General features: G+C 44.2%; 1 protein-coding gene across 2 annotated transcripts in view; it reads right to left on the bottom strand.

Annotated features, from left to right (window-relative positions):
• Positions 1 to 2,143, bottom strand: part of CREM (cAMP responsive element modulator) — a 73,734-nt gene extending 71,591 nt beyond the window's left edge. The window contains exon 1 of one of the 2 annotated variants that reach the window (XM_073334455.1): positions 1,715 to 2,143. In XM_073334455.1, coding sequence (XP_073190556.1) covers positions 1,715 to 1,834 — 120 coding nt within the window. In that variant the 5' untranslated portion in view covers positions 1,835 to 2,143. The remainder of the gene's footprint in view (positions 1 to 1,714) is intronic. The other variant, XM_073334454.1, reaches the window with a different exon arrangement.
• Between the last annotated feature and the right edge of the window lie 20,020 nt (positions 2,144 to 22,163).

Raw genomic sequence — 22,163 nt, 5'->3', positions numbered from 1 at the left:
GATTCTAAGATGTTTTGCCTGCAGAATTGGACTCATTTTGAGTAAACAAGAAGACTGGGGGGAAAAAAACAAAAATTATCTTCACCCATTATCGTAAATTGCTAAATCAAGCATCTCCAAATTCTAGGATACATGAGGTTCATCTCCTCCCTCTAATCCTGTAGCTGCCTCAACTTAATAGGACACCGTTATCAGATAACTACTGGATAGCAGTACTTCCAAGAACATGGAAAGACAGTCTACTGGCTTCCATTACAGTGCTATCCTGAGAAACTCTTGAAGTGTTACTTCTGTGAATGACTTACAATAATGTGCTGTAACAAAAGGAGTACTTGTGGCACCTTAGAGACTAACCAATTTATTTGAGCATGAGCTTTCGTGAGCTACAGCTCACTTCATCGGATGCATACTGTGGAAAGTGTAGAAGATCTTTTTATACACACAAAGCATGAAAAAATACCTCCCCCCACCCCACTCTCCTGCTGGTAATAGCTTATCTAAAGTGATCAATCTCCTTACAATGTGTATGATAATCAAGGTGGGCCATTTCCAGCACAAATCCAGGGTTTAACAAGAATGTCGGGGGGGGGGGGGGAGGGGGGAAGGAAAAAACAAGGGGAAATAGGTTACCTTGCATAATGACTTAGCCACTCCCAGTCTCTATTCAAGCCTAAGTTAATTGTATCCAATTTGCAAATGAATTCCAATTCAACAGTCTCTCGCTGGAGTCTGGATTTGAAGTTTTTTTGTTGTAATATCGCAACTTTCATGTCTGTAATCACGTGACCAGAGAGATTGAAGTGTTCTCCGACTGGTTTATGAATGTTATAATTCTTGACATCTGATTTGTGTCCATTTATTCTTTACATAGAGACTGTCCAGTTTGACCAATGTACACGGCAGAGGGGCACTGCTGGCACATGATGGCATATATCACATTGGTGGATGTGCAGGTGAACGAGCCTCTGATAGAATTATAACATTCATAAACCAGTCGGAGAACACTTCAATCTCTCTGGTCAATCCAGACTCCAGCGAGAGACTGTTGAATTGGAATTCATTTGCAAATTGGATACAATTAACTTAGGCTTGAATAGAGACTGGGAGTGGCTAAGTCATTATGCAAAGTAACCTATTTCCCCTTGTTTTTTCCTACCCCCCCCCCAAGACGTTCTTGTTAAACCCTGGATTTGTGCTGGAAATGGCCCACCTTGATTATCATACACATTGTAAGGAGAGTGGTCACTTTAGATAAGCTATTACCAGCAGGAGAGTGGGGTGGGAGAAGGTATTTTTTCATGCTTTGTGTGTATAAAAAGATCTTCTACACTTTCCACAGTATGCATCCGATGAAGTGAGCTGTAGCTCACGAAAGCTCACGCTCAAATAAATTGGTTAGTCTCTAAGGTGCCACAAGTACTCCTTTTCTCTTTGCGTATACAGACTAACACGGCTGTTACTCTGAAACCTGTAATAATGTGCTGTACTATCTGTGGCCCTTATTCTGCCATGTCCATAACACAGCAGTCATCGTTTGGGACTATATCTTTATTGTTTTTAATATGAAATCACTACTCCAAGAACAAAAGACTGATACAGGATAGGGGGATTTAATGATGAACTGTAGAAAAGTATCATGTTCACCCAAAAGCAAGTAACAATTATAAATGATCATTTTTATTTGTTTTTCTTAGCTTCCTGTATGTCAAATTACCTGAGCTATGGGGGGAATCTGACTTTGGCCTGGCTGATTTTGTATGCAAACAGCATCGCTCTCTGCCACAGAATCTGTTGCACTTCCATCCTGTTGCGATTCAACCATTTCCATGGTCATTTGTCTAAAAATAAATAATATAGTGCAAGGAAATGAATTCAGACCTGAAGAAGGGATATTTATTTCAACTCTATTAAATTATTTTTCTCCTCAACTCCCAACTTCAGCTCTTTAAAATATCTGACAAAAGAGCAACCCAACAGTATCCTAGCATCACAGTGTGTTGCCATGCATGACCTGTAAATTAGGAATCAAGCTCACTCTCTTGGCTAGCAAGGACTAGATGCAGCGTGTAAGCAATACTCCCAGCACTGAGTAAGGAAATCAAAGCCTCATTCTCTAGCAACCCATTATGTCCAGATACTAGCTTGCGCTGCTGATTCCAGGAAGAGACCTATCCAGCCCTTCCATATGGGGAAGGGGAGTGGAAGGAACATTAAAACAAGGGGAAACTGAAGATGAGAAGAGAAACTGGGAAAAATAAGAGGACCATGCTGAGGAACCCTGAGGGAAAAATATCTGGCAACTATTTATTCAGTCAGGTCTATAAAAGAAGCAGTAGTGCATAGATTCAGTATAGTATAAGTGGAAGTGACAATTAGATATCCAGGAAGAATTGGTTAGAAATTTTTATCTTTTCTTTATTCAATTAGGTTAGATAGTCATAATACTGTGTATCCTGCAATGGACACAATCAGATCCACACGATTATACCTAACAAGTGAATATTTATTCTGGATTACCATGTCTGGATTGTGTTTTATTTTGTTTTGTGATGAAAGCAAAACCTCATTCAATTCCTATTTGTATAAATTAGCCACTGGAGAGATATACCAGAGTAGGAAATTATTAAAATATTGAGACATCTGAAAAGTGTTGACAGAAATATTGTACATAAATCCTACTGTTCTGTCCCACTAAATAGAAATATCATCCTCCTTTAGACAAAAAATAATTGTATTATGTACTTTTGTCTCTTTTGCTAACAGTAATTCCAAACATGAAGATCTCATATTCACGACACTGAATTGATTTTGTTTTGAACCAAATGACAGATGTTTAACACTTAATTTTTAAATTAGTATCAGCAACTCTCTTGTGATTTTTTATCCTGTAAATCTTAAACCTACACTTGGGTATATTACATCAATTGAAACACATAAACCGAAAGACTCTGTTAGTGGAGAAAACTTTCAAATATATCGGCTACACAAAAACACAATTACCTTACAGTTGTTTTTCCATGATATTTCTTGACACACTTGCTCATAATGGATGGTGGGAGTGTTTAAAACAAGAGCTTGGTTTTCCTCAGCTCACTTTCTCACCTACTGAACACTGCAGTGAAGTTATGATGTTGAAGTTGTGATGTCACAATCATCACCATAGCAACAAACCAATGTCACAAACAGTATACAGCTTTCACTGCAGGCTCAAGGAGAAGTATGACATTAAAAGAGAGATCTTGTTCAAATATACCAAATATTATAGGAAATGCAGGAAAAGACCAGACAAGGAAAGGAAAATCACCTATTTGTTGTTCTAATTTTTCTGAAGATATAATATGACAGGGTTCCTATTCTTGGGTCTTCTGCTATCATGTGAGACAAGCAGGAACTCCCTGTTTCAATGGTTTGAGGCCCCTGAAGAACCCATACATATTTTTAATGCACAAGGCAACTCCTAGTATCTCAATGCTCTCTGGAATGTTATTTCTTGGAGTGAGAAACAAATAGCTCCTTAAACACTACACATAATTTATGTCCAAAATAAGTCATCAAAATGTTTGTCTTCCACTATGGTTGAGAAGGAATCAAGTTAAAAGATATCATCAGAGAAGCAGAATTACAGGTAATTTTCGTATCTCTAAGAATACCATCTTGACCGAATACACAAAAATGCCTGCCTCCTTCCATCTCAAGCCCCCGTGCTGATCTCAGGTTTCAGTAAGTCTCTTAGTAAGTAGGTCTTGAGTTATTTATGGCTTTAATGGTTAAAACTGCCAGCTTGAATTCTATCAGAAAATTCTCAGGAAGCTACTGCAGCTCACAGAGTGCTAGCATTCATACACTGTTAAAGTAAAGTTCCTCTTAAACGAGCTTGTTTCCAAATGGTGTCAGTGTATACACAATGAGGAATGTATTACAGTAGTCTATCTTTTGTGTAGTTTGTTAGAAAAATTATTTAATACATCAACAGCGGTTCTAATTCAATCCATAATAATACAGCATTCAATATTTATCCAGATGGTACCTCCTGCATTCCTGTTTCTTCTTGTGAATTCCTTTCCCCTGGAAATAAAGCTAAAATAATAGTACAGTCAAAATCTTTGGCTGTTGAGAGCACTGGTGCTCAGTTTGCACCAAGGACTTAATCAGAGGAGAGTGTATAACTTTAAATGGGGCAATTCTGGATTGACTCATAGGCTACTCTGAAGATCTCCTACTGTATCCAGCCACTTCTTCCTACAGCACATGTAAGTGAGAAGAGTATCTTGCTGAATTACTGTACTTCTTATACACATACCCAGTACAGTAATAGGCAACGATCTGGGAAGAAATAGTCTTTCTCCCAGAAATTTCACTATGGCCCGAGACTCAGCCTTGAGGACACTAGTTGTTTAATATGTACATCCAAAAGGATGTCCCCATAGATCAAAACAGCTTAAATACCAGGATCAATAATGTAGTTAGTATGCATTACCAACATAGTCACTAAAACTTTCTTCTGGAATTAAGAGTAGGATCCTGATTATTTTACCCGATGCAGCTCCAAAATCATACCTTCATATTTCATATCCAAGATTGTCTGTCGCTCAGAGATAAGGTTTAGTTCAAAATTACTAATTTTACCCCCGTCCCACGGAAAATGTTCCATTGGCTTCTCTTGGCAAGGATCATCTATCATGCTGTAGAAAGTGACATGTTTCCAATTTTACTACTTTATTGCTTTGGGCTTGATTTATATTAAGTCTGGACCCATACATCCATTAGTTAGAAATGTAGCACTTTTCTCGCTTTGGTGAAAAGACAGTCTCCATTAGCTGTTGAATGTCATTGCTTGTTGCTCTAAGTATCATTGAAACAAAAGCAATAAAGTGTTTGAGGAAAATGCCTATCTAGTTCTGTAATCTTGACAGTATCTTTTATTTCCCAGATAGGGACTTAATCCCTTATGGATTGCTGAAGGTGCTCCTCCTACAGAAAAGTTGTATTATTCCATTTGTTTTTGACACCTCCATGATCCTTCCTGATCTTTCTAAGGGCAAGTCTTTCATGTAGTATAGACAGCTAAACACTTAACTAATTTCAGTTCACGTGTCTGTTATTAGATGTATGTACAGTTAAACTGTACTGCTGTAAATAGTGAAGACAACTAAAAAATTTAAAAAAGTATCTCTCTGATATCTGCAGCCTTACAAAATATGACAAGAATATTTTTATTATGCTCTAGATTTTAGTTAAAACTCATGGGAAATTAGAACGCAAATCTCAGATGCAGAACACAATTAAAATACACTTTAGCCACACCTAAGCATGGGAATCTATTCAAATGTATTCTCCAGAGATACAGCTGAATATACTCTGGATTTTAGGTAGACAGATGATTTACTATTTTTAATCTTCAGCACAGCTAAATAGCACTAGAATTGTTTATATTGTCTTTTTTCTGGTATTCCTGAGATTTGTTAATACCACTGCTCTCCTAAAACATCACTTCTGGCCAAGCCATTATTGTTATTATTTTCAAGAGGAAATTAATTTAAATGTCAACAGCGTGTGAACGCATGCACTTGTTGAACAAAATGTTAAACTGAGCACAGAAATTGCCTTCTCCAAGTATGAAGGTCAAATGAAACCTGAAACTTTGGGCCTGTAAAAGACAAAGCTTCAAAAAGGTAAATAGCCATTTAAGTCTCGACATAAACTTGTATAAAAGGCCTGACTAAAAACAAAGTTGCAGTATAACAGCTGCATAATATAAAGACATAGTGCAAGACAAAGGACCTATTTTGGTTGGCATATCTGAAAATAGCAAGGCAGGTGATATGTTTTTCCAAAAGACTATTAAAACTGTTCTCAATATCAAGCACCCATGAAACAGACAGTTATTAATTTAGGACAGACACTACCAAAATGGAAGACTTTTTCTTCCTATAATGTAAGCAGTTTTGATTAGAAGCAAACCACCGATGACAAAGGAAATGTATTGGCAGATCCACTGCTCCTAAATTTAAAACAAGGCTCTACATCGGGGTGGGCAAATTACAGCCCGTGGGCCAGATCCAGCCCGTCAGGGCTTTGTATCTGTCCCCCAGGATTGATGCCCCCAGGGCGCCACGGGCCCTGCATCAGTCCAGGAAGCAGCTGGCACCACGTCCCTGCAGCCCCTGGGAGTGTGGGAGCAGAGGGCTCTGTGCGCTGCCCTCGCCTGCAGCCACCGCCCCCCACAGCTCCCATTGGCCGGGAATGGGGAGCTTTGGGAGTGGTACCTGATGACAGAGATCACGTTGCCTGGAAAATCAGGAACAATAAACAGTTTCTATTTGTTTTTTAAGGAAGACTGATCTTTCAAACCATTATAACTTTATAGGCCTTGCATATGGACTTAACCCTAAATTCAAAAATTGATTTTATATAAACATGGTTTAATTACAAATCAGCTACATATCGTGAGATTTTTTCAATATTAAATATTAATAGGATTGTTACATTTTTCATCTGGGTTGCTTATTACCTTTCAAAAGTTACGAGGCAATACATTGATATTAATTAGGCGGGATTTTTATATTAACACACACAAGTTACATGACTGCACTTCCATGAATTATGGTTGAAAATATATTCTGTAATTTAATGTAAGGCAAACGTATGTGTTTTTTTGCCTGGAGATGGTGAGGAAAAATCACAGGGCTGGAAACATATATGCCTATTTTCTCTGTCTCACTAATGACACTGTAATAACTTATTGTGACATTGTTTATTGTGTACCTAGTATTGAGATTTTGCAGTTTGAGTAACAGGTACACTCTGCATTTGGAAATGTGTTTATCTGTGTCTTTACTGTTAAATTTGCAGTACTTAACTTTCTCAGAGTGTCAGGAAATCTGAACTCCTCTAAGGAAATGCTTTTACTGTTTGAAAACATATTAAATTATATTGCATTGTGATTTGTTTCGTTTATGTATCAGTTTCTTTAATCTAGTGTTTTTGAAGTTTATTTCAGCTTGTGGGATGGATGTTTGGCACTGGCCTCATATCAGAACTATGTTGACATACTGCTCAATTAATGAGAAAATGCCAGTACATTAAGAGTGTTACTAACAAGAGATTTTATATGTGGAAATAGCTTGAAAACAGCGTCAATAAAGATGTCAGACATGTAAAAGAGAAAAACGAGAGGCAGAAGTAACCCTCTTCTACCCTTCCTCCCAAAATAAACTTCACAGCCAGAAAATTCATTCCACCAGAAACCTCAGCCTTATGAGCCACAGAAGCAGCATTACTGGATAAAAGCCAAGTAGAAGTAGCATTGCTAGAAGGGAAAGCTGATCATGTGTAGAGCCATGCAAATCTGCAGATATCCACGGATATCTACATCTATGGATGCGGATAACCGCAGATCATGTTTGTGGATAGATGCTGTCATAAATATAGGGGGAAGGGTAGCAACCTTTATGTATCCTTGGCAACTGTACTGGGCGGGGGGGAGGATTTGTTTGTTGTTCCCTCTCTGGATGGAGGGAGAAGCCAAGCAGGTAGAATATCTCCTGAAAATATACCTGGAATAATCCATCTAAAACCACAGAAACTGTGAGTAGGGCAAGGAAACGTGTTATCTTTTGTTTTGGCCCGTGAATTTTCCTATGCTACAGGGGTAGTTTCATTCCTGTTTTTGTAACTGTGAAGTTGAGCCCAGAGGGATCCTCTGTTTTAAATCTTTTTAGTACCCTGTAAAGTTAACTTGCATCCTGATTTTGCAGGTGTGATTCTTTTACTTTTTACTTTATAAATGAAGTTCTTCTTTTAAAAACCTGATTGATTTCAGTGTCCTGAAGACAAAAGGTCTGGTCTGTGCTCACATTGTTAAGACAACTGGTTGGTAGTTTATTCTCAAGCCTCCCCAGGAAAGGGGGTGAAGGGGCTCGTGGAGATATTTTAGGGGGATAGGGATTCCAAGTGACCATTCCCTGAATATTTTGTGTAAATCACTTGGTGGTAGCAGCAATATCAGTCTAAGGAATTAGTGCCTTAGAGAAGTTTTAACCTAAGATGGTAAAATATAATCTTAGGGGGTCTTTCATGCGGGTCTCCACATCCGTACCCCAGAGTTCAGAGTGTGAGGGGAAACCCTGACAGATGTAGATCCAAATTTTATATCTAGAACCCCGCAAAGCTGTAGATATCCACTTTGTATCCACAGACCAAATTTGTGGATCGTGGATTGGATGCAGATACAAATTTTGTACCTTTTGCGCAGGGCTCCAGTCATGGGACGCAAGATAGGCAGATGCCACTCAAATTTGGAGACACGAACCTTTATTTTGAAACTTTTTCTTTCCCACTGAAGGGAGACTGATTTAAAAAAAAAAAAAAGCTTAGCCCTATAAAGATTAACAAAATACTTTTGAGGAAAATAATTGCATGCTGTTTTTAATTTTGAAATCCTTATAACAAAAAATTAATCTTTAATATTTGTTGATGAGATTTAGCTGCATAACCAGTAATCAAACTGCTCCAGAATTCAGTATGACCTGAAGCATCAGATACCTTAATTAAATACACAGAGCCATTGTAAAATAATTTAGTTTATTCCAGTACACTTTTATGATATAAAATATCAGAATGTATAAATTCTCAACAAAGGTTGCTTAGTAGTAAAGAAACTGCTACTAAATAAAAAGCAGATAAGCTATGTGATTCAGCATTTCCACTGATGTCTCACTGGGTGCATCATTTTTCTGCCTTTGCAAATTTTTCAAATGTCAGATGAACTTTACACATTTTAAGGGTTTTCTTCTTCTGGCTACCAACTCTGTAAACTTCATCCATAGAGTGCAAGGCCTTGTGTTTGAGGGAAAGCTGCAGATAGGAAACTCAGAATCCATTTTTTTATGGATTTCAAGGCCATTATTTTTTCTTCAGGCCAACAAGCAGGGACCAGACAGAAACAGTGTTCAGGAACATGTATCTGTCATGCAAACTGAGCACCACCTGCAGCTCTCTCTATTTAATAGCATCATTCTATTCATTTCATATCAAGACAGTAGTTTTCAGATTAATTTCCATTATTAGTAGCACTCCCCACTTTTCATCTTCTCCCATATTCCAACATTTTTCCATTCTATTCCTTTTCTCTGAGGACTGTAACAATCTTAGCAAAAACGGGGAGGGGGGGAAGTCACTGGTATTAGGGCAGGTAAGATGATACATGTCACTCAGGACACACCTGCTCACCTAATACTACAGGTGAGAAAAATTCAATATTAGGCCTGCTGTGATTTTTAGACATGCAACAGCTGTGTCAAAGAACAAAGTGGAGTTCAATCTACAGTTACAGTGTAGATGAGATTACCGTTTAATGTGAAGATCTGGTTGGAACAGCTGTTCAGCTGCATGAGATACAACTGGACTCAGGCCTGCATAAAAGCTTGACAACAGCAGAGTTGGAGCCAAGACACTGACTCAAAGTTTCGGAAAGAGACCTGTTTCTTATCAATCCCACAGGGACCTTCTCTGCCCTTGCCCGCAAGGCTATAACCTAGTTAAAAGGGATCAGGCCCATCCAGATCCCTTCCCAGAGAATTGCCAAGGAAGGCTACCAAGAAAAACGGTGACTCAGTGCCATTCACCCGAATATTATACAAAACAGGAGTATCCCCAGTAATACACAGACACACATATTGCTTGAGAGTCTGCAATTTACCTTAGCCACTTCCACAAAGTGCTTCCCCCATAACCTGCCACACATACCATCCTTTGTGCCCCCCATCCCCTCTTGATGCATATATGCAGTGTTACTCCTACCCTAATCACAGAGGACCTTGCTGAGCCCCTCCCGCAGGCAGTGTGCCCTCACTCCCTCTATACCAGTGGTTCACAACCCCTCTAGACTACTGTATCCCTTTCAGGAGTCTGATTTGTCTTGCGTCCCCCCAAGTTTCATCTCACTTAAAAACTACTTGCTTACAAAATCAGACACAAAAATACAAAAGTGTCATAACACACTAATACTGGAAAATTGCTTACTTTCTCATTTTACCATATAATTATAAAATAAATTAATTGGAATACTTTGTACTTACATTTCAGTATACAGTACATAGATCAGTATAAACAAATCATTGTATGAAATTTTAGTTTGTAGTGACTTTCTGTCATAAATATAAAGGGAAGGGTAACCACCTTTCTGTATACAGTGCGATAAAATCGCTCCTGGCCAGAGGCAACATCCTGTTACCTGTAAAGGGTTAAGAAGCTCAGCTAACCTGGCTGGCACCTGACCCAAAGGACCAATAAGGGGAAAAGATACTTTCAAATCTTGGGGAGGGGAAGGCTTTTGTTTGTGCTCTTTGTTTATGTGGTTGTTCTCTCTTGGGTCTGAGAAAGGCCAGACAGAAATCCATCTTCTCCAACCCATCCTAATCCAAGTCTCCAATATTGCAACCAGTACAGGTAAGCTAGACAAGGCAGATTAGTTTATCTTTTGTTTTATGTGAATTTTCCCTGTGTTAAGAGGGAGGTTTATTCCTGTTTTCTGTAACTTTAAGATTTTGCCCAGAGGGGGATCCTCTGTGTTTTGAATCTGAATACCCTGTAAAGTATTTTCCATCCTGATTTTACAGAGGTGATTCTTTTACCTTTTCTTTAATTAAAATTCTTCTTTTAAGAACCTGATTGATTTTTCATTGTTCTTAAGATCCAAGGTTTTGGGTCTGTGTTCACCTGTACAAATTGGTGAGGATTATTATCAAGCCTTCCCGCAGGAAAAGGGGTGTAGGGTTTGAGGAGATATTTTGGGGAAAGACGTCTCCAAGTGGTCTCTTTCCCTGTTCTCTTTGTTTAAAACGCTTGGTGGTGGCAGCATACTGTTCAAGGACAAGGCAAAGTCTGTACCTTGGGGAAGTTTTTAACCTAAGCTGGTAAGAATAAGCTTTGGGGGTCTTTCATGCAGGTCCCCACATCTGTACCCTAGAGTTCAGAGTGGGGAAGGAACCCTGACACTTCATTAGTGTTTATGTAGCCTGTTGTAAAACTAGGCAAATATCTAAATGAATTAATGTACCCCCAGAAGACCTAGGTATACCCCCCCCAGGCCTCTGTACCCCTGGTTGAGAACCACTGCCCTATACAAACACTGTGCTCCCTCCCACACACATCACACCAAGTACTGGCGGCCTGCTGCCAGTTGTACACATGTCGTGTGCCAGGGCATCCAAGGCTAACCCTTTACATCAGCATGGACCCTGTTATTGCTCCATGCTACAGCGTGGGAATAACTCTCTTCTCTCTCTCAATAACAAACCAAAGAGAGAATGACACTGAAATGCCGTGATTAGGGCGTCCACCTGAGAGGGGGAGATTTCAGCCCAGTCCCCTGGCTCCAATCACTCTTACATTATTTATCCATAGGGGAACATCTTCAACAGGAGACACTAAGGGAGCCCCACATCAGAAAATTCCCACAGTTCAATGGTTAGAACACTCTCCTGAGCAGAGAGGGCTGGTATTGAACCTCAATCTCCCACATCCCAGGCAAGTGCTCTAACATTGGGATCAGAATAGCAGCCGCGTTAGTCTGTATCCGCAAGAAAAAAAAAGGAGTACTTGTGGCACCTTAGAGACTAACAAATTTATTTGAGCATAAGCTTTCGTGAGCTACAGCTCACTTCATCGGATGCATTAATGCATCCGATGAAGTGAGGTTAATGCATCGATGAAGTGAGCTGTAGCTCACGAAATCTTATGCTCAAATAAATTTGTTAGTCTCTAAGGTGCCACAAGTATTCCTTTTTTTTTAACACTGGGATGAAAGTTATACGGTTGGGGACACCACTTCCTCTGGCCGTTTGTGTGGAGTGAAGCAGGCACCTAACTTATTTCTTCAAGCAACAGGTTAGGCAGTGAGCCCGGACAGTTGGTTTCCCTTCATGGGCTGATAAACAGAGATTGATCTGCAGGGAGGAGTCTGACTTATGCCTGGTCTACACACATTGCTTAGGGCTGTGAGAAATTTCATGCTGTGCGACATAAGTAGGTTGACCTAACACCTCCCCTCCCCCAACGCACATGCTGCTAGGTCAGTGGAAAAATTCTTCCATTGACATAACTACCACCTCTCGAAGGGGTGGATTTACTACAGTGACGGGAAAACCTCTTTCGTCACAGTAATCAGTGTCTCCGCTACTGTTGCTACTCCAGGGGAGCTGCAGCTGTGCCCCTGTAAGACTTCTAGATACGGCCTTAGGAGGTGCCTCGCTCGGTGAGCAGGGATGGGGTTAGCACATGCCCCTCTGGCGGGCTCGCTTAGGCGGCTCTTGCTCTAGCTGGCTGGCGTTTGTGGGTCGCATCCTAGGGCGCCTCTCTCCCCTCGTGTATCCTAGTGGGAGTCCAGGCGCGGGACTCCGCTTTGGGGCTGGCGTTGTTGTTCCTGTAATTTTCTAGGTACCTAAATGTTAGGTGCTGTGATGCTCAGCGGTGTCTAAATCCCTTTGGGGAACCCACCCTCAGTCTCTCCGCGCCCCCGATCCTCAGGGGTAAGAGCAGCACTTTCCCATTCCCGGCCTCCCCGGGTGATGTGACGATGAACCTCCCCCCACCAGACTGAAGCGCCTGCACCCTATCGCCGTGAAACTGACCTGCTGACAGAGGGTGTTTAAAGGGGAGGGAGCGAAGCCCAGAGATTCGGAGAAAGGCACCTGGGGGCCCGGAAATGGGGCGGTGGGGAGCCGAGCTGCTCGGCTGAATCGCACCCTCTACGGAGGGGCAGGCGGCTGGGTAAACAAACCCCTCCGGACGGAGCCCCCCGGGGACTGGGGGGGGGGCACACACAGCGCATCTCGCTCACACACACACACACACACACAGAGCCAGGGCGGCCGCTCCCGCCCTCTCCTCTCGCGGCCAGGCCTGCCCTCATGCCTCCCTCCTCTCCGCACCCCACAGCTTGTCTCCCTCGCCAGGCCTCTCCCCCCACCCCCGGCCGGCAAGGGGTCGGGCTGCGCGCACACACAGACACACACGTGTCCCCGCCCCCTCCCGCACTCACCCGCCGCCCTGTACGTGATGCCCCCGTCACAGGGGGGTGGGGGGGATTGGGCCGGGCGGAGCCGCACGTCGCCTCCACGTCAGCACTGATGCAGCCGCGCCGCCGCGGGGGCGCTGAGGAAATGGCGCCCGCGGCGGCTCCCCGGCCCCGCGGTCACAGGAGGAGGAGCCCAGGCCGAGGCAGCCGGAGCCGCCCGCGCCGATTGGTTACAAACGAGAGTCAACGGCCGGCGCCGCGCCAACCGCCGCCACGGGACCACCAGCCAGGCACCTGATTGGTTGCGGGAGGGAGGCGTCTGTTCTCTCAGGACTCCCCTCTCTCTGTTTGGGGAGGGTGGGTGTCTCTGGGCATCGCACCCCGCTAGCTTGGGGCCTGACCCCATCCCCTCCTCAGAGGCACGGGTAACTTGAGCGGTGCGGGCGGGGCGCCCACACAGCCTCCATGGGCATTGGCGGGGGTGTGATCTCCCCTGTGAGCCAGGCCGAGGAGGGTGTAACTCCCCTAACACACAGGCATTGGGGAGGGTGTAACTGTGCCCCAGCCCCACAGTCACCCCACGCCCTGGACCCCAGTGGGAAGGGCAGAGGGTTTAGCATCGAGGCTGCTGGGTTTTATACCGAGCTCTGCTGCTGGTTTCTGCGACTTTGGCTCATCGCTTCTCTGCCGCAGTTTACCTTTCTGTAAAATGGGTATAAACTCTTACCTAAGATGTCTGAGCACGTTAAAATACTTGTGGGGGGGGGCACCAGGAAGCCACTTCCTTTCTATATCATGAAACCTGCTTGTTGTATTAGGAAACCGAATTGTCTGAGAAGTTCTTATATATTTCTTTTCATCCGAAGATATCAAAGTACTGAGGACAGTTCAGCAAGATGTTAAGTGACCTGCTCAAGGATACACTTGTGGAATATCTTTGTATACCAAAAAAATTATCCTTTAATTCACACTGCATTACTAAGAAATGTTTTTGTTTAGGGGTCTTAATCACACATAATACAGTATTTATTTTATATTTTTTAAAAATCCCAAAATGTTAGTATAGTATATCAGAAAGTTGCCAATAGATAAAAGAGAGACTGGTGGCTAAGTTTATGTTCTCTCCCCCTAGAACCAAATAGATACATTTAGTGACTATAAATAATGTTTGGTACTTACTGTGCATTTGACATCTTTGCTGTATTCTGGAAGGTATAATATTGGTAGCCTTAATTTTGATTATGCCTAAATTCTATGTAAATATTTGGGCCATGGAGATTATTGCTACTGTTCTAGTTTGTCTTCTCGTACAAATGTTTGTTGTTTCACAGTATACAAAAAGAGAAGAAGGATGATCCTGTGTTAGGGCACTAACTTAGGGACTTGTGAGACCTGGGGTTGATTTACCTGCTTCATCACAACTTCTGTGTGACTTTGGACAAGTCACTTAAGCCCAGATCCTCAAAGATATTTAGGCACATAACTCTTATGAAATCAATGGGAGTTAGTCCCCCAAATACCTCCCAGGATTTCCAATAAGGCCTCTGTAAAATGGGGATAATACTTCCCTACTTCACAGTGGCATTGGGAGGATAAACACAGTACAGATTTTGAAGAGCTCAGATAAGACACTAATGGGGGCCGATAAGTACAAATATCCCAATGTACAAAATTTTAAGGATATAAACTCTGCAAGTAGTATGCCAATTGTAATATTTGAGACTCAAGTGTTTATACCATATGTTTTACATAGCATGTTTATACGGTACACAACTTTTATTCTGAAGAGTCACCTCTTAATGCACTGTCCACCAATATGGTGTGTAATAATAATGAATTTCTTCTATGTGCTTGCTTAAGTATTTGAAAACCTATTCAGTAGTGGTTTGGTTTTTTTAAAAAAGCAAAGGTCTGAATTAATTTTCAGATAAATTACTATGATTAATGAGTTGGAAATTGTCAGGACTGGTTATGTTTTGTCCATTCCCATCCTCCCAAGAAAGTAAGTCAGATTTTCAGTCTCATTCACTGAGTGTGGGAGAAGAAATCTGGGCATCTATCCTGTTTACAGATCATGATTGGCTGGCTCCACCACTGGTTGCACTGTTGAGGCACAAACAAAGTGACATTTATCAAATGTTCAGCTTTAGGTTTGTTAATTTTCCTTTGTGTAATCAGTTCCTAGTAGATGTTTTTCTATTAAAATGTTATTTAGTAAAATTGTCAAAAGTACAACACAATGCAAATAAAGTAATTGTAGTAACCTAAATATTATCACTTTTGAAATGCTTTTGTTCTCCTCCTACATTTCCTTTGTTGAAATATTGAACAACATCCCCTTCCTGTTTTCAGTTCTTTCCACCTTCTCTTATTCATTGTGACTTCCTGTGTGCTTCGCTTTTGGGGGTTTTGTGTTAGTGTTTCCTTGCTTTCTTACCCTAACCTTTTCCTGTTAGTATGGTAGTCATTTAACCCACTAGGCCAGGGGTGGGCAAACTTTTTGGCCTGAGGGCCACATCTGGGTGGGGAAATTGTGTGCAGGGCCATGAATGTAGGGCTGGGGCAGCAGGTTGGGGTGCGGGAGGGATTGCAAGGTGTGGGAGGGGTGCGGTGTGCAGGAAGGGGTTCAGGGCAAGGGGTGCAGGAGGTGTGTGGGGTGCAGGAGGGGGTTCAGGAGAGGGTGTTTGGGTGCAGGAGGTGTGCGGAGTGCGAGAGGGGGCTCAGGGCAGGGGGTTGGGGTGTGGCAGGGGACTCAAGGCAGGAGTTTAGGGGGGTCAGAGCAGGGGGTTGGGGTGCAGGAGGCGTTCGGGGTGCGGGCTTTGGCCCGGCACCACTTACCTTGAGTGGCTCTGGGGTGGCAGTGCTGTGCAGCAGGGTTAAGGCAGGCTCCCTGTCTGCCCTGGCCTTGCGCTGCTCGTGGAAGTGGCCAGCATGTCCAGCAGTGGCTCCTGGGGCTGGAGTGGAGCAGGCGGCTCCGCTGTGCGCTGCCTTCGCCTACAGGTACCACTCCCAAAGCTCCCCATTCCCGGCCAATGGGAGCTGCGGGGAGCAGTGCCTGCAGGTGAGGGCAGCACATAAAGCCCCCTGCCCCCCTATCCCATTCCCCCAGAGGCTGCAGGGACGTGGTGCCAACTGCTTCTGGGAGCGGTGCAGGGCCAGGGCAGGCAGGGAGCCTGCCTTAGCCCCGCTGCACCACGGGGCTGGCAATCCCACGGGCCAGATTGAAAGCCCTGTTGGGCCAGATCCGGCGCACAGGCCATAGTTTTCCTTCCCCTGCACTAGGCCCTATGGCAACTAATTGAAAGGCCAAGCTCTGGATCAAACAATTTGATTTAAAATGTTATGTCAATTAGAAAATATTTAACTGAATATGCAGCTAAGACTCTAAGGAACTAGCAAGCCTGAAAAGTTTGAAGTCAGCTATTTAAATGGCATCATTATACATTACGTCTAAAGCTTAATATTGTTTTAAAGAGCAGAATCTTTAATGCGATATTAAGCTTGACCTAAAATTTTACATGGGTGTGATTGAGATGTCATCAAAAGCTTTTTCTTGGAAATGTAGTTAGTAATTTAAGTGACAATGTTAAATAAAAGAATGAGTTTGAGTGGGTTTCATGTTCACTTGAACCAGGCTTAGGTTTTCTGCCCTTCAGTATGAAGTTAAAAAAGAGAAAAACACCTATCTTCTGTATAATACGCTAGGTAAGTGATGGATATAAATCATCTCTCATCTTCCCAATGAGTTGCTAGCACCTTGCAACTTTCAAAACTAGGCTCTTAAAAGTTAATTTAAAGTTAAGTTACAGCTTTATTTATACCACTTTGTTTGACATTCCAGTATGATCTTGCCTCAGATGTTTTTAATTGAATGTAGATTTTGAATGGTAACCTGGAAACTGAGACCCCAGCCTCTGAAACTCCAATGAAAGCCAAGAGACAAGAAACCAAAGAGATTGCATTCTAGAGCAGCAGAGAGGATGGACCAAATTCAGCTCTGGTATAAATGGGCATGGCTCCATTGAAGCCAGTGGAGCTGTGCCCATCAGAGCCAGAGCTAAGTTTAGCTAAGAGGATCAGAGCTATGAACAGGGAGGAAAGGTGGTGAGGAATAAAATTGCTGTATTCTTGCACTGATAAGTTTGGGGCAGTATCTGTATTTTCTTAGTTGAGACCCAGACCTTGCATGTACTAGAGCAGGGGTTCTCAACCTTTTTCTTTCTGAGGCCCCCCTCAACATGCTATGAAAACTCCTGGACCCAGCAGGGGACGGGGGGGAACTCAGGACTCCAGACCAGGGGTGGGCCCTTGGGCATAAGCATAGTTTGACTTCTATTTTTAAGGGCACGGGCCGGTGGGGCTTGGGCCAGCTCTGCACAGCAGGGTCCAAAAACACAGTGCCGCCTTCACCCCCTGACTCACTTCAGCAGGCCACCCAGCCTGTCTGGGTTGTGTGTGGTGATGGTTCAGCTCAAAAAGTTTGAAAACTGCTCAGCGTACAGGGAGAGGTTAGCTAGGGGCTGTGTGCAGGCAGGGAGGTCGCTCATGGTACAGGGAGTGGGTAGCGAGGGGCTGTGTGGGATGGGGGGGCAGCTCAAGCTGCAAGGAGAGCGTAGCTAGGGGCTGTGTGCAGGCAGGGGGGTAGTGAGGGGCTGTGTGTGGGTAGGGGGGTAGCTCAGGGTGCAGGGAGAGGGTAGGTAGGAGCTGTGTGCAGGCAGGAGGGTAGCTCAGGGTGCAGGGACGGGGGTAGCTAGGAGCTGTGTACTGGGAGGGTTCCCGTGTGGGCAATACTCCCCAAGGGCTCTGCCAGCCACAGACTGAGGTCCCCCTGCCTAGGCAGCTCTTACGGGCTGCATGAGCTAAGGAGCAGCCGCAACCCCGGGCACCAGCAGCAGATGACTCCCTGCTTCATGACACCAGTCAGAGCAGTAGCTGCCTGCACTGCCCGACTGCAGCTTCCCGCCTCCGACCTAGCCAGAGGGTTGGGCCTCGGGGGTGGAGAGAGGAGGAAGTGGGGTGTGGAGCTGCCCCCAGGACTGTTCCACTCTGGCACTGCAGTGGTGGGGGGTGGTGCCGGGGCTCAGAGTTTCAGCCTCTTGGCAGGGGATGTCAGGGCTCGGGGTTTCAGCCCCATGGTGGGGGGCGCCGGGGCTCAGGCTCTGGGTTTCAGCTGCGGGGGTCCTGCGGCCTCCTTGAAAGGGCTTGTGGCCCCCCAGGAGGCCACGGACCCCCAGTAGAGAACCGCTGTACTAGAGAAGTGTACCAGTTTAACTAAAATCACTTTTAAAATTATCCTGTTTACAAATAAGTGCAAATTCCTAATATAGCAACACTCAAACCAGTTTCAGAGTAACAGCCGTGTTAGTCTGTATTCGCAAAAAGAAAAGGAGTACTTGTGGCACCTTAGAGACTAACCAATTTATTTGAGCATAAGCTTTCGTGAGCTACAGCTCACTTCAGTGTAACCATATGTCCAGGATTGAGGGAAACTTAGTACCACCACAACACAGAACCCGCTATTGCTCTGTCCTCAGTCGCACACCATGGGCCTGCACACAGCCTGGAGTAGCAAGGGGCTGCCCTCCTCCACCCAGGAGTGTCAGAACAGGTCCCTTATTGTTCTCACAGAGAGACAAGGGGCTCTCAGTAATGAACAGGGTGCCTCTGCACACTCAGGCAAGCATCAGTGCTTTGATAACACCCAGTCCATGTTTTCAAGTTTCTGAGCAATGATGAGGGCTAAAAACTTTTGTTATTAAATAAAAGCTAAGCGTCCAATGTAATCATATAAATGTAGGTTGTACGGCCCTTAGCATGGCCTATAACAGGGGTGGTCAAACTTTTTGGCCTGAGGGCCACATCGTGGTGTGGAACTGTATGAAGGGCCAGGTAGGGAAGACTGTGCCTCCCCAAACAGCCTGGCCCCTGCTCCCTATCTGCCCCCTCCCACTTCTCGCCTCCTGCCTGCCCCCATCAAAGCACCCAACCCATCCAACCTCCTTCCCCAACTCCTTGTCCCCTGACCACACCCCGGGACCCCACCCTCATCTAACCCCCACCTGCTCCCCATTCCCTGACTGCCCCCCCAAACCTCCGCCCCATCCAACCGCCCCCTGTCCCTTGACTGTCCCCCGGAAAGCCCTGCCCCTTATCCAACCTCCCGGCCCCCTTACCATGCTGCTCAGAGCAGCATATCTGGCCGCCACACCGCCCGGCCAGAGCCAGACATGCTGCTGCGCTGCCCTGCATGAGCAGACAGCCCCGCTGCCCAGAGTGCTGCACACGCGGCGGTGTGGCTGTGTGGGAGGGAGGACAGCGGGGGAGGGGCCTGAGGCTAGCCTAGCCTAGCCTCCCGAACCATGAGCTCAGGGGCCAGGCAGGATGGTTCTGTGGGCCGGATGTGGCCCGCGGGCCGTAGTTTGCCCACCTCTGGCCTTTAGTGTCTGTGCCTTCATCTGGCTCTGTATTGCTTTAGTGCTAATTGGTAATTTACCAAAGAAAGCTAAATCAGTGTAAGCAATGGGTTAAACTGGTTTAAGAGTTTCTACATTTTGGCAGGTTTCAGAGTAACAGCCGTGTTAGTCTGTATTCGCAAAAAGAAAAGGAGTACTTGTGGCACCTTAGAGACTAACCAATTTATTTGAGCATAAGCTTTCATGAGCTACAGCTCACTTCATCGGAGGAGAAATTAAAGAGGCTAGGACTTTTCAGCTTGGAAAAGAAGAGACTAAGGGGAGATATGATAGAGGTATATAAAATCATGAGTGGTGTGGAGAAAGTGAATAAGGAAAAGTTATTTACTTGTTCGCATAATATGAGAAGTAGGGGTCACCAAATGAAATTAATGAGCAGCAGGTTTACAACAAATAAAAGGAAGTTCTTCTTCACTCAGCTCACAGTCAACCTGTGGAACTCCTTGCCTGAGGGGTTGTGAAGGCTAGGGCTATAACAGGGTTTAAAAGAGAACTGGATAAACTCATGGAGGTTAAGTCCATTAATGGCTATTAGCCAGGATGGGTAAGGAATGGTGTCCCTAGCCTCTGTTTGTCAGAGGGTGGAGATGGATGGCAGGAGAGAGATCACTAGATCATTACGTGTTAGGTTCACTCCCTCTGGGGCACTTGGCATTGGCCACTGTCAGTAGATGGGATACTGGGCTGGATGGACCTTAGGTCTAACCCAGTATGGCCATTCTTATGTTGTTATGTTATGTTCGTATGACTATACAGATTTTTAAATCAATTTAATAAAACCCATGTATATTTCAATTACATATAAGGGTCCTATTGATTGTACTCTTGTGAAATGTACCTGCTGAAATGTGGGTGCGGTAAAATATTCTAGAAAATTTGTAGTCTGTGTAGGGTTACATGGTATTAGAAAAGGGGTTACATTGTATATAAAAACACTGTTTGTAGACTTTTCTTATTAGGATTTAGGGGGTCAGTTCTTGGCCATTTTGAGATTATGCATTGTAATGCTTGACAGGAAAATAAAGATTTGGTGCTTATTATTGCAACAGTACTGTGTTAAAGAATTTTGTTTTGTTATGCATTGTAGTACAGTAACTCCTCACTTAAAGTCGTCCCGGTTAACATTGTTTTGTTGTTACATTGCTGATCAATTAGAGATTGTGCAACACTGATCAATTAGAGATTGCGCAATGCTCCCTTATAACGTCATTTGGCAGCTGCCTGCTTTGTCCACTGCTTGCAGGAAGAGCAGCCGGTTGCAGCTAGCTGGTGGGGGCTTGGAACCAGGGTGGACCTGCAGCTCCCCATCAGCTCCCTGTTCCCCTAAGTTTCCTGTGTGGCAGCCGCCCAGCAAGCTATCAATTGCCGGCAGTTCAGCTGTCCCTTCCCCCACCGCCATGTGCTGCTCCTGCCCTCTGTCTAGGAGCTGCTCCCGGGAGCCTCCTGCTTGCTGTGTGTGTGGGGGGGGGAAAGGAGTCAGGGGGGCAGGGAGAAGAGGGGGGCTAATGTCAGGGTGTCCCCCTCCCCCCTGCTCCTGCACCTGCTTACCCCATCTTCCACAGAGCAGGGGGACACACAACAGGGCTCAGGACGGAGGAAGCTTCCTGGCAGCAGCTGCCATCTCAGCTTGCTGATGTACTTAAAAAGGCAATGTATTTAGAGCGCGGTCAGCGTACTTTAAGGAGCAATACACATCTCTCTCTCATACACAGGGTGTGTGTCTCTTTCTGCCATGCTGTCTCCCCTCCCTCCATTCATGCTGCCTTGTAGAGTGTGAGGCTACACATAACAACGAGTTAACCCTTGAGGGCTCAGCCAATTGCTAGTTCATCATTTAGCAGAAAGGCATTCACTGGGAAATATCCACTCTCTGACTTCACCACCTCAACCACGCTTCACAATCATCATTACTGTGTAGCAATATTAAATTGTTTGTTTAAAACTTTTACTGTGTGTGTGTATATATATATATAATATAGTCTTTTGTCTGGTGAAAAAAATTTCCCTGGAACCTAACCCTGCCATTTACATTCATTCTTACGGGGAAATTGGATTCGCTTAACATCATTCCACTTAAAGTCGCATTTTTCAGGAACATAACTACAACGTTAAGCAAGGAGTTACTGTAATTGCTTCCTGGCTGCTTGTTTCAATGACTGCAAACTTTATTTAAGTATTTAAGTTTTATATACTTTTGTAAATTTATACTGGCTAGATGTGTTAGAGAACCGCTGTTCCAACTAGTTTCAGATGTTGTACACATTAAGACATTGTGAAATGTGCTTTTGCTCAGATAAAAAGACAGCTGTAATTCAGATGTTGAAGTCTGATATATCATGCATCCTGAGTATCTTGTAATGTTTTGTTTTTCTGTAGTTTCTTCTATGTTATTTATTATGCCAGAAACCTCTGTTATATTTTTTGGGGTAAGTGCTCGCCAAAAAATGCCCAGTATTTTATCTTCACTTAACTCAGGGGTGGCCAACCTGTGAATCCGGAGCTACATGTGGCTGTTCAGAAGTTAATATGCGGCTCCTTGTATAGGCACTGACTCCGGGGCTGGAGCTACAGGTGCCAACTTTCCAATGTGCCGGGGGGTGCTCACTGCTCAACCCCTGGCTCTGCCACAGGCCCTGCCTCCACTCCACCCCTTCCCACCCCCTCCCCTGAGC

The sequence above is a fragment of the Lepidochelys kempii genome, chromosome 2 (assembly GCF_965140265.1).
Source record: "Lepidochelys kempii isolate rLepKem1 chromosome 2, rLepKem1.hap2, whole genome shotgun sequence".
NCBI classification, from domain to species: Eukaryota; Metazoa; Chordata; order Testudines; family Cheloniidae; genus Lepidochelys; species Lepidochelys kempii.
This window is presented reverse-complemented; position numbering and strand designations above follow the sequence as displayed.